At 44.8% G+C, this 13381-nt stretch overlaps 2 protein-coding genes across 2 annotated transcripts in view; one reads left to right on the forward strand and one right to left on the reverse strand.

Annotated features, from left to right (window-relative positions):
• The window catches only part of CD276 (CD276 molecule), a 169254-nt gene that overhangs the window by 48479 nt on the left and 107394 nt on the right, over positions 1-13381 (reverse strand). The window lies entirely within an intron of this gene.
• Positions 7643-13381, forward strand: part of INSYN1 (inhibitory synaptic factor 1) — a 53318-nt gene continuing 47579 nt past the window's right edge. Inside the window, exons 1-2 of the mRNA XM_063313962.1 lie at positions 7643-8023; positions 8566-9487. Of these exons, the coding sequence (XP_063170032.1) occupies positions 9326-9487 (162 nt within the window). The 5' untranslated portion in view covers positions 7643-8023; positions 8566-9325. The remainder of the gene's footprint in view (positions 8024-8565; positions 9488-13381) is intronic.

Here is a 13381-nt window from a genome sequence, read left to right on the forward strand (position 1 = left end):
ATAAGGAACATTCATTCCAAGCACATGGTTTGAAGAGTTAAGCATTGCAACATTCATGAGCTTTGGTGGGCTTAGTCAGGACACATTTGGAATAGTATTAGTTTAGTTCTATATACTGTATGTACACAAATTCACACAGGCAGGCAGGCAGGCAAGCACTAACGCTATTGACAGGCATACAGATCGCACTGTATTTCTGAAGCAAAGTCATTTGCTAATAGTATCCCAGTTCTAAGTCATCAAAAATCACCATGCCTCCATAAATAGCAACAGAATAAGGACAGTAGCAGAGGCTTTGAGAAGGGCCAGTTGCCAAGTTTCTTTTTTTAACTGATGAAACCCAAGGACGCTATCCAGCACAATGTGTTTGAGTTACCAGCAGTGCAAAAGTCATTCCCTTTGTCACCAACATTGCAATTCCTAAACAAACCATATCTAAACAGCTTTGATCAGGAGCCCCAAGAGATGGTTTACATTCCATTTTGGAAATGCTGCTCAAACCTTTGTCAAGTTAAGTGAGCTAAAGGCAACTTCCAGTCCACAGAGGTCTCATGGAAATGCCTCGCCTTCTCTCGGCACCGGCATGGATGAAATGGATTAGATCTGCTCCTACTTAGCTGAGAAAATTTGTACCGTCAAACTAACAAGGATGATGATCAACCAGGAAAACTTCATCAAATAATCTTATTGATCGAAGGATGGACCCAAGGTTGGGTTCATATGTCCTCCCTCCCTCCCCCACTTTCCCAACCTCCCTCCCTCCCTCCCTCCCTCTCCCCCTCCCTCCCTCTCCTTCCCTCCCTCCCTCCCTCTCCTTCCCAACCTCCCTCCCTCCCATCACCCATCTAAGTCTCTTGAAAACTGTTTCTATCAAATTTGGTAAGCAAGCACAGAAACTGACATTTAAAAACTTCCCCATTCTGGTACGAATGTTCATTTCTTAGGCAAAACATAAAGATCACAGCCATTTAGAAACAAAAGGGCATTGAAGAGTCAGTGATCTGACCACAAAGCCACCTAATCTACCACTCCATGTAGCACAGACACAGGGTGAGGATTCCAAAAAGTCCCCTAACGAGACCTCCACTGTACACAGAGTCTCTGAACATGAAACAGTCATGCCGACCCTCAACAGAGGAGTGATACAGATTTTGCCACACCCATATCACCATTAAACATGTACGACTGAAATGTGGTCTTATATCCTACGCTTTCTGAAGCACCAAGGTTGCGATGGCTTGATTCTACAGTAGATAGATTCTGGATGGCCAGGGTCACAGAGAACCAAAGGTGCTTCAGTGCTGGATCTTGAGGAAAGCTCAGAACTAAGAATTGCTCCTTCTGATGTGGCATTTACCAAGCCATCACTATGGACCTTGAGGCTTCAAGAGATGTCCTCCAAGTTTCCTACTTCACCGAGTGGCATCATCATAAGATGACTCTCCCTCCCTCCGTGTCACTAGTCACTCCAAGGAGAAAGCAGAAATGATGGATGAACTTAATCTGCAAGACCATAGGAATCAGAAAGAAAGGAACTCTGGAAGAATGTTGCTTTTTTGTTGCCACAAGGAGAAACACATTTATTGATTTCATAATGCTTTTATTACAGAGTGTTGGATCTACTGATTGTAGTCCAGGCCAGCTCTTTAGGAACAGAAAAGCCGAACACCCTAGCTTTGCTTAGTCCAACCCATCTGAGCTTCCTTCCCATTCCTTCATTTTGAGGAACCATAGTGGGACAAGGGCAACTCTAAAATGCAATCCCAAAACTTCTCACCCCTGAGGCTGCCTCCTTCTGTGATCTGCTTTCCACCTCTCCCTAAGGTGGTCCAGGGTCCTACCATAGAAAGAGGGCTTAACTGCAGGAACAAGGAACTTTGGGCCCTTGAGAGGTTGCTGAGCAGTTCCCAGCATCCTTCATGATTGCCATCCTGGCTGGACCCACTTAAGCACAATCCTCAGCAGCTCCAGCCAGAATGGGCATGGCATGGGATGGTAACAGTTGTTCTGCCGCAACATCTGCAGAGCCATATGTCAGACAATAGTCCTCTGTTGGAAAGGCTGACCAAATCCAATCCTCCATATGACACCTTGTTTATAACTACACATACATTAAGCAAATTGTTTCCACCTTCATCCAGCTTTTCCTGCTTTAATGGTTTATATACACAATTACCATATATAGTTCCTTGTTTTCCATCAGCTGTCAATTTAAGTACCCATTCTGTAGGCAGGAAGTTTTGCTGAGTCAAGGCAGATGCAATTTCATAATACTTTCCAAGTGTCTCTCTAGCACCCATAACAGATTCAATATTGTGGATTTTATTGCTTGTTTTACTAGAGGTATAACCAAAAATAGCAAACTAACAACCAGTTTGTTGGCTTGCCTGAACTCACCTGTAGCTTAGCCTTTGTGAGCAATTAATATGTCTGATAATTCCAGGCATCATCATGACAAAATGATCTTCTGCTTCTCCGTTAGTTATCTAAAAATGTCTACACCTATCTTGGATTTTCTTTATTATATTGATACCTAAATACCATGTATACTTATTTGTTTATTTTCATCAATCCCCAGTTACCATTTTCATTTCTTTCTCATCCGTCAAAACACTTCCTATCAGCTCCCTTATTTGAAATTAATTTTGTACTCTGCAGATTATTGATTAATTTGCTGCCTGGGTGTTCAGCTATGAAACTTTCCGAGAAAGCGATGGTTCTGAAATAAAATAATTAACCACCTTCTCAGGTCTCACAGATTGGTTAAGCAAAATATTAAGGGGCATGTGTGTGTGTGTATGAAACATTCCCTTTATTACATGGGTGACATTTAGTGTTTGAGGCTATGGTTCCTGAGTGTCTGCATGTTGTCAAAGTCAAATGATTTCACAGCAAAGGTAAACCATGCACAGGGCTGCTAAAATCCATCCTGTTTTGGCTCCTCTTACAATTCTCTCTGGTGCCTTGGACGATTTAGAATTCTTGTGGTTAGTATGAGGGATACACAGTATAATACACTGCAACATTGCTTTGCTGGCACATCTGGCTGCTTGCACACACACTCACTCACAAAACGTGCCATTCTACCCATAGTCTATCTGCAGGATAAATCAGGAATGAACAGCCTGAACTTCTGGATTGCTCAAGGATGATGGAAGTCATGAGAGTTGACTTTAAGACACTTTCTTCAGTGAAACTGTAATGTGATCAGAGGGGAAACTATTGAAACAATAGGGAATAATGGTATTCATCTCTCTCTCTCTCTCTCTCTGCCCCTCTCTCTCTTGCCTAGTCATACTAATTTCTTTTGTTTTATAAAATAAATAAATTCCCTTCTCACCCCTATGGGTGGTATGTGACTTCTTCAATCAACCTTGGGCCCTCTACCAGAAGCCTGGGAGTTTGAGGGTTCTGTGCAGGATCTTAGCTGTTCCTAGCATTGCACTCTTCTAGATAGAGGGCTCTGATGTTGTTCCTGGGATCTGAGACAAGAAACAAGACACCAGATACACACACACACACACACACACACAAACACACACAATTTTTGAGAATGTTTTTTACAGGATTGAAAGTATGGAAACATAAAGAAAGAAACAGAAAAAAGATGAAGATATAGGTTGCAATGGGTTTCTGGCCATCCCCTCTTTGGTTGAGTAGTGTCCAGCTTCATAGTCTACGAGGGTTAGCTTGATGTTTCTTCAGCACCTCTAACTTAGGAAGCAACATCCTGATAGCTGAAGACTTCTTCACTTGGACTGGATGCCACTCTCCAGCTTTGGGATTAGGGTAGAGGTACCTATGAAATGAAAGTACCGTTTGGCAGTCTGAAGGGTCAGATGAATTGCTGAGACTCTGTGGTAGTGAAGCTCGGAAGTGATAGATAGAAACGAGGGCAAGAACCTATCTCTGGTAACTCTTTGTTCTTCCTTCAAGAGCAAAATGCCCAATGAATCATGTTCTAACAAAAAAAAAATCATAAATAAACATGGAAGGAAGATAGAGAGGGGGAGAGAAAGAGAGTGTGTGGTGAGAGGCCATAAAATGCAGCTCCCAAAACAATTCTGGGTGATTAATCCTTCTGTGGCTCCTAGTCATCAGTTCTGAAAGTACAGCCTACACTACAGAATAATAAAGACCCAAATCTATTTTTCAGTATTACATATCTATGTGATCTTTCTCTTAGGAATACAAATTGAATGGACACAAATATCAGATTACCTGTCCTGGTTTTCATACAGTCTTTTGAGGCCATACCTATCATGAGTTTTCATAACCATCAGTACAGATGAAAACTCAGGGGAGGATTTTGAACATCACATCCCACATCTCATGTCCCATAAATTAATTTTCGAAGGCTCTACATTCTGTTTCTAAATTGATTAATTCAGAAACAGCATCTCCTCATCTGGTGAAGAAGGTGTTGTATTTTAAAATATATACGTAATTACAGTCCCCAAATATCCTGTGATCAACAGTTATAAAAAGCATGATGCCTTCCAGATGTGTTCACATGTGGTTCTTGTAGAGTTTTCAGAAGAAGCATTAAAAAAGGGAAGAAAAAAAAAATCACTCAGTAGAAGGAAGGAAATGAGGGAAAGATCTCATCCCTTTTCTGGAAACTCTATGTACAAGTGGACATCCCAGAATTTCTCACAGGCTGTTATTCAGAGTTCTCCAATCCCTGAAACAACATGACAGGGAACTGCCACAGTGATAATTATGGGAAATTAAAGTCAAATATATAAAGTAGAATAATACTAGGAAGAACAAACACCTTTACTGAACATAAGGCCAGATATCTCTGGATGTTCTAGTAGGTATATTTATACCTGAATGAACTTCAGGTATTAGCATTTTTGTTTGATCAGAGAAAAGAAGACAAAATACTCAATGACTTTCTCTTTCCCACTAGTTTTCCATTTCATTGATGAAGTACTGCTAGGATAAAAGTAGGCAACTTGTGGGATTTCAGCTGTTACTGAAGTCTAACTCCCAATATCCCCTACCATTGGCCATGCTTTGTAGGAGAGCTGAGATTCGGCAACATCTATTCTATTCTATTGATTAACATGATGACGTCTCCCTATGTGTCTATTGATTAACACAATGAAAACTCCTTAATCTCACAACACAGGGACAGACTCAACCATAGTTTCAAATGGGAAACTGTGAGCATCCTAGACCAAGCTAAATCCAGAAACGCTAGAGAATTCCTGGAAGCTTGGCCTTCAGACAAATCAGCCATCAATGGACACGTAGAGATAAACCACATGTACACACCATTCAAAAGGGACAATAAAAAAGCTAAGAAGAAAACAAAAAGACCAGAGCACATCCCCTTCAGCAGGCAACACCCAGATAAACAGGGATTAGCACCAGACAAACAATCCAGCAGAAAACAATAACCTGATCAAGGAACTACCAAGGAGAAAACCAGACCCCTGCAGGGTAAGCGGCTGTATATAAACAGGGAGCAAACCCCACACTCACTCATGCTGATGATGTGACCTAGTTGGGTAATGAATTGTCTGCAAGCCAACCACCAAGCTCAGAGAGCACCAAGGACTCCACAGTTCAACCCTGGGTTACATATATTCTCTTCTGTTGCAGTTTATAAGCCAATTCCGGTTTGTTCTTTAATTCTAGCTTGTTCTCAACCTGGTCTTTTGATTGTCCTTTGGTTTTGATTTGTGCTTCCATCCTGACTCTTAGCTTGTCTCATCCAGAGGGGTCTCTCTAAATTGCCACACCCACTTCATAAGTCTACAGAAGTCTAGGAGCAAGCTGCTAGAACGCAAAAAGCCCAAGCTGTGTAACATCTATTGTACTGTATAAAAGTTGAGGAAAGATGAAAAACACCCTGGACCACCTGGTGCTTCAAGAAAGTAAGTGCTTCCTGATGGTCTCCACTACCATTCTTTTTCCTGGAGAAAAATGAATTCTAGTAGGACTTCATTTCTGCTAGGGTTCTCTCTGACAAGGAGCCACTGGCAGGAAACTCTTGAATTTGCTTTCAACTAGTCTCTTTAAATCCCTATTTCTTAGTACTGCAAAGATCAGCCGATGCTATAGGAACTCAGCATAGCTCCTGGAGGTGCCTATGTCAGCCCCATAAGGGTGGATTTTTACCTGGAATGCATCACTCAGGATTTGAACCTAGAATATTGCATCCATTTCTGGGCACCATGTTTTAGTAAAGCACCGCATTGAGATTCTGCAGCACGTCCTAAACAGAGCAACCAGGAAGACAAGGGGCCTGGAAGCAGGGCCACAACTGGAGGGGGGGCAAGCGGGGCATTTGCCCCGTGCGCCACGCTGGTGGGGTGCCAAAATAGGTGCGGAACCCATGTTTGCCCCGGGTGACACAGACCCTAGTTGCAGCCCTGCCTGGAAGGAAAACCTTAAGAAGAAAGTTTGGAAACACTGGAGATGTTTAGCTTAGAGAAGGCTCCGTGGAGACCCGATAACTATTTGAAGGACCATCAGGTAGAAAACAGGGCTAATTATTCAGAAGATAGGATCAAAAGCAAGAGGTTGAAATTGCAAGGAAGTAGATTTTGGCTGAACATCAGGAACAATCTCCAAAGGACAAGAGCTGGAACAATGGGACAAGGGACTCAGCAATCAACTCTCCTTTGCTGGAGGCGTTCAAAGAGAGGCTGATGGTCATCTGGGGAGAGAGCTGCAGAAGAGGATTCCTGCCCTGCGCAGGGGGCTGGGCTAGGTGATCTCCACGTCCCCTCCGCACCCTTGCATTTGGTGACTCTACAATTCTATTAGCATACCTAATGTTGGCTAGAGATCTAGTTTAACTATAGCTTTCCTAGCTAAATTTGAAATAGCCTTTTTTAAAAACGGGTGGGTGGGGGGAGAGAGAGAGATTTAAACTCCCCTGCTGGCAGCTAGCAGCTCCGATGCAGAAGGCTCTGGCCCTTTAAATTCCCCTGCTCTGCCAAGGCCCTGCCCCCTTTTCTGACACAGCACCAGCTTAGCATCTTGAAGCTGAGCAATCGTCTTCAAGCTGGCAGACTCTGAGGACGCCAGGAGGGAGGGGGAAGCCTCCAGTGCAGTTTTCCGCCGCTCGCTAGCAGGCGAGGACGGGTGTCAGGCAGCTGCGGGCCGATGCAAGAGGCTCAAGCATACCTCAGGAGACTGGCGTGGGACGAGGACCTGGGCTACAGTGTTCAGCTTCTGCTGCCTTGCCTTCTAGCTGGCACCCCAAGCATCGGAATCTGGACACTAGACTTGCACTGCTGTCAACTCAAAGTCTGGGAGCTTTCAAGAAGACGTGCATTCATTCTTTCTTTCTCTCTCTCTCTCTCTCTCTCTCCATCTCTCTCTCTCTCTCTCGGGCCAGCTTTGCCCAATGGACTTCTCTTGCCCGCCGTGATGCAAGCTGTTGTCTCCAAGTGCAGGGACTGAGGGGTGCAGTGGAGCCATCTCCCTCCTCAGCACAGAACCAGTTTCTCCATCAGTTGCTTTGCCCCACGCAAAATTTCTCCGGGGTTGCTGCTGGGAGATCACTGACCCCTTGGCATCCAACCTGTTAAGGAGATGAACGGGCTCTGATCCCCTCTTCCCCCAGCCAGCTCTCAGCTGGGAAGCATGGTCACCTGTGGACTCAAGGCCCGGGGCACCCTTCTGCTATGCAGATGGAAAGGCTGCAAAGCCAGAGCTTCCCAACGGAATTGATTAATCTCTTCAGCTGGTTGCAAAAGGAAGGGGAAATTCTTCACTTCTCTCCTCCATTCTTAAAGGAAATCAGAAAGCAATAATCTGGATGTGTCCGCAAGAGCCAAAGGGTTAAACTGAGAAACTGTGGGTGAGGGTTGATTTTTTTTTTAATATTCTATTTTTTATTGGATGTATCTGATGCCTCACCACCAATGTCCACAGTCGCTTGGTCTTGGAGAACAGGAATTAAACCTGAGAATCGGGTTGGGATCCAAAGGTGCTGGTGGAAAGGAAGAGCAAGGAATCCATTTGGAATGAAATGTGTTCCCAAGCAGCTGCTGTGGTTGTAAGTTGCCGCTTTTAAGTTGTCTTGGTGGATTAAAAGGGAGCTGATCTTTTCCCGGACTTAAAAAAAAATCTGTTGAATCCACAGAAGCTCTGCTATGTAAGGGCCCCCAAAGGGAGAGAGGAGGTGCTAAAGTTTCTGTTTGATGGTGTGTAGAAATCAACACACTCACATGTTGGTGCAGCTGAGTGTCGCACATGTAGCTCAGGGTTTTCTGTCCAAGGTGGTTCATCTTGGGATGATTCTTTGGGAGGAAGACCTCCTGCAGAAGGGATGGAGCTTTTGGGGAGCAAATAAAGGAGACCCCACAAAGTGGGGGTGGTTCTGACTCAGGGCTGCATTAAAACGCAGAGCTGAACCCAATTAGTGGCTTTTCTGGGTGAGCAGAAGGTGATTCTTCTGGGAAGAAGAGCCAGGAGTCACCATGGGAACACCCAGTCAAGTTGAAGTTCAGTGATTTGGAAGGCTTGTGGTGTTCTCCCAAAGGCTGCTTCTGGTAGTGCTAATCCCCCCCACCCCACCCTCTTTCTCTCACTCTGCAGGAAATGGTGTGCAATACTCCGTGCTTCCAGCAACTCCCAAATGCCCCTTTTTAATGCTAAACCTCCCCATGTTCCTCATTTTTAAGGAGCTTCCCAAGATCTCAACAAGACACCTCCAACTCCTGGTCAGGCTGGAATTGCTGCATGACCCTCTTAAATCGCCCAAGCTGTACGGATGGCAGTCCAGCCAAGCTTCCTGTGCAGAAGACTCCTGGGAAGCAAAGGTGGAGAAGACCCTGAGAAAGGAATCAAGACCCAAGATCTCCAAGGGGTTCTCCCAACGGACAGTGATGAACTAACTGGAGGTGATGCCCCCTCTGTTGGGAAGGAGAACATGGCATAGAGACTGGCCTGGACCCTTGGCTTCATTCTGCAGAGCAGAGCACAAACAACACACCTTAACCTCTTAGGTTTCCTGTCTGTGGCACTCTCTCCCAACCTGGTCTGCAGACAGATGGTGATTCCAAATCTTTGCTACCTACATGGGGTTTTGCCCAAGCTGGAGGAGATGTATGTGCATTGGGTTCATCTGTCCTTTGATCCCATCCCATTCTCTCTGGCTTTGTTGGCCCATTCCAGTTACCCTGGGGAGAACAAAGGATAGGAAGTGAGTGTGCCGCTGGGACTTTCTGGGCAGGGGGGAGCGTTAAGATGTGGAGATCTCCCCACCCAAGAGAGGCTCTGTGGAGGCACAATCTGGTTGGGCAACAGCAGAATGCGCAACGCAACTCTGCCCCAGCTCCCCGGCACCCTGTGAAGGATGACCACCCGGGACTTGCAGGATAGGAAGCCCACTAGCAACACTACAGGCAGCAGCAACATCAGTGAGAGGGAGCGCATCAGAGGGCGCATGAAAATGGTGATTGGGCAGCTAGAAGGCATTCTGCAAGAACTCAAGGAGGTGGCTAAGGAGCTCCGAGACGTAAGTGTGGTTCCGATGCAAGTCGGTGATGGGGCCAAACATCCTGGAACAAGGCCCTGATTGAGCTTTTGTCCAATGGTTGTGGATAAAGAGGATTAGAGTGGCAGAGAGGTTGCAGGAGGTAGCGTGGGCAGAAGTGTGCCGGTAAGAGAGGAAGGCATTGATAGTTCTGGGTTCAGTCTTGCTCCATCTTCCTCTTAATCCTGACTTGTCTCATTTCAGGGCCCTTGGTTGTTTGGGAGCATGTAACAAGCACTAGGCCTCGAGGGTGCAATCATTTCAAGGCTGCTGACATGTTTTCTTGATGCGCCTCTGACTTTTGGTCACTCTGGATCATAGTTTATGTGGTCTTCAAACTGTGAAAATGTTTCTTTGCCAAATGTGGAGGTCGTTCCCAGTGTGTGGGTACTGTGATATGGCTTAGCTTAAAAACAGACAACTCAGATGAAGAATACCAACTGTTTGGTCAGCTGGCAATATCCTGCAAATGGATGGAAGTAAGCTGTTTCCTGGGTCAAACTCGGGCCATAAATGTCTGTAGAGTGGTACTCAGAAGTGGCCATACCCACCAGGCTTGGCGTACAGTCTCCTTTTTGTGAAGCCCTTTTTCAGAAAGGCCTATCTGTGAGAAGCAAAGATGAAGCTAAATTTTTGGGAATGGGTTCTGAACGTCTTCCGGCATTTCATATCTCTTGTTGTTGAATGAGATGCCACCTCCTTTTATTCTTGGAGGTCTGCTGCAGATGGGGAAAGGAGGGGTACAGTGGACTTTTAAATAAAATGTGCCAGCAGTGTTGATTTGGAGTTTGGGGAAAGCATAGTCAATAATTGTGGAGGCATTGGTGGTTGAGGTTTGATATTAAATCTTGGCTAGAAGACAGTATATGCAGCCTCCAAGTTGATTGGGGAGCATCACCAACTGAGCCTGGATTCTCTTTCTCCAGAGAGAATCCTTCTCTTGCTGTTCCCTCTGGGACCAACATGTACAGTCTCTTAGAAAGAAAAGAGAAGGGCATCCAAAGGTTATCCTTGCCTTTTCCTTGGCTTGTTTTCTGGAGATAGAAAGTATAGATTAGCCAGGAAGAAGCAAACCAAAGTGGTCCAGATCCAGGAGCTGCTAACGGGCTTGTGGGCCTTGCAGATGTCCCACCAGCTCAAGTCCTAACATCACCTCTGTTTGCCAGCGGACCTTTGCTCATCACTCGTTCAGCCTCAGCCAAGATCTACTGGCTAAAATAATTTTTGAAAAAGGTTTCCATCCCTCCCTTCCTTGCTTCCTTCCTCCCTCCCACACACTGCAATAGGAGTTCAGCTTTAGAAGGAAACGTATTGTGGCCTGCTTTGTCGTCTTTGGGATTCTCAGTTCTGCCTCTATTCACAAAGAAGCCAGCTGGGCTATAAGTGTGTGTGTGTGTGTGGTCATCAGTATGATTTCACAGTGAAATTCTGTACATATTATGGAGGAAGCTGCCTTAAACTAGATCAGACTCCAGGGATGTACAACCTTTGGAAGTCCAAACGCCACACTCGCCCTTTGAGTGTGTCCTGGCATATTCTCAAAGCAGAAGAGGTTAGGAGGATAAAGACCTGGAAGGAGTCAAGGCAAACTCAAACTAAATCATAATTTGATTGAAATTAGTGACCAAAGTGGCTGGGGTTATGCAAAGGCTCAGAGCTTTGATTGCAAGGCAATTCAGTTGACCTCTGAATTCATTTTCTGTACAGAATTCAGCAATGGGTTTACAGCCAATCGCATGCCTCCAGACCAATTTGGAGATTTATGTCAAATGTTCAGACTGATTTCGATCAAATTGGATCCATTTTTTTAAATCAAATCCAGAATTAGAAGTAGATTTGGCTTGATGGTTACAGACCTAATGCTTTTCCTCTGTGTTTCAACATTTTCTTCTTTCACTTTAAAAATCTCAACTTGGGGATAAGTTTTGGAGAGTCCCCGAGGACCATAACTGTAGTTGTTAGGGATCACATGTGTCCCTGAAGCCTTTATCTAGCCATGTTTTCTAGCTCTAGGTAGACCTTTTCCCTTTTCTTTTTCTAATTTGGGACCGTCAATCTGTAACATACGTCCTCGAAGTTATCACTTTCTTACTAAATTTTCCCACCCCCTTCTTGCCTCATTTGCCATGGTTTATTTTTAAAAACAACCAGTGCCAGTTAATATTATATTATTTACTACTGTTAAATAGATTTCTGGCCTGCCTTTAAGGGCAAAACCATATAAATCAGATTAAACTGTAGATTCCTTTGAGTCAGATTTGACCCAGGATGACTCCAAAGATATATTCTTGTTATTTTCCTAGCAACAACATAAAAGCAGTTTCCCACCTGCTTTCTTTCTGGATGGCTTTTTCAACTTCCCAGTCTTTTTAAGCACTGGGATATCCTGGTGGTCTCCTATCCACGTGCAAGCAAGGCCCAACTCCTCCTCCTCTTTCTCCTCCTTGTCCTCCTTCTGCCAAAGTCCCCCAGGGGCTGCCAACTGGCAGGTACAGATCACTTTACAACACACTTTAAAAATCAATATGAAATCTCACCGCTAAGTGCAACAATATTCACTTGAGGCATCCTTACGATAAGAAATCAAGCCAGAAATAAGACAGAAGCTGATAAAAATTGTGTGAGAGACACAGCTAACTAAAATGAACTGCTTTATTTCAGAGGTATGTAAAAGGCTTCTAATGGCCAGGAGACTCAGGGTTTTCAAGGAAAAAAAAATGATGGAGGAAAGGAAATCTTGGCTATCCTTTCCCTGTTCAATCATACAGGCATCTGGTAGAAGCTGCAATGACATCATGTGCACCATGAGATCATCCTGCACATGAAGCAAATTAGGCCATCATCATGGAATAACAGGATGGTGACTCCGTTGCACACATGACATGAATTATGCAATCCCACCTTAATTCCATAGTTTATCTCATTTGTGCGATGACATCAAGATGCCCGTGGCATCACTCCTCCCTTGCCCACCATGGGCAGCCAGGAATGGTGCAAATTCCACCGCCCCTCCAAAGAATTACTGGTTATGGGTGACACATTTCCAAACCCTTCTGAAGCAGGACATGATGGGGTAAAAAACAAGTGTGGTAACCATCTAGGTCTTATTTCAGTTGCAGCCCGCAAAAGGAACAGCAGCTCTTGATTCTTCTGCTTGCTTTCAAAGGCCACGTGGGTGGCAGGAGGGAAGGCCTGAAGTGAAACAGCCGAGTTTAGCTTCACAGTGATTCAGCAGTTATTAAACTCTTCCAGGACTTCCTGCAGCAACAAGTTAAAAGCAGGTAGACGGGGTAGATGTTTGGTTGGTTGGTTGCCTGGTTACACAGAAAACCTTTCCTTGCGGAGAATTCAAAAGTCTGGGCTTTAGGAAAACCGGCTAGTGCACGTTTGACTTGCTAGCATCCCTGCAGTCACCTTCAGAGGGTAAAAAATGTGGCCTTTTTTGAACAGTTCCTCCAGACACACTTTAACACCTTTTGATCCAGATGTTTAAGGCTTTCCACTTCACCTCTTACAGCTCCTAAAATCTTCCCAGAAATAGGCAGTCGCTCTGCCGGCCTTTGGAATGCAGTCTTCAACATGTCCCTCGAAGCCTGTGTTGGTCCTCAAGCCAAATGAAGTTGTGCCTCTCTGCCAGAAACCATGGTTAACTTGAAGTAAGACAATCCACCTAGCACGGTGGCTCACGAAGCTTGCTCGCTTCTCCGCAATTTGGGCTTCTGATCTCTCTGTAGCCACTGCATTGGAAGAGAGGGCTTACAAGTTCAAAGGGAAGGAGGCCAGTCTGTGGGTGACCGACTCATGCTTTCCCAAAGAAAGATTTGTTCTGTGCTGCCTTCACTGATTCTGTGCATGTTGTTGAAGAAAGAAAGCATG

The sequence above is a fragment of the Candoia aspera genome, chromosome 13 (genome assembly GCF_035149785.1).
Source record: "Candoia aspera isolate rCanAsp1 chromosome 13, rCanAsp1.hap2, whole genome shotgun sequence".
Lineage (NCBI taxonomy): Eukaryota > Metazoa > Chordata > Lepidosauria > Squamata > Boidae > Candoia > Candoia aspera.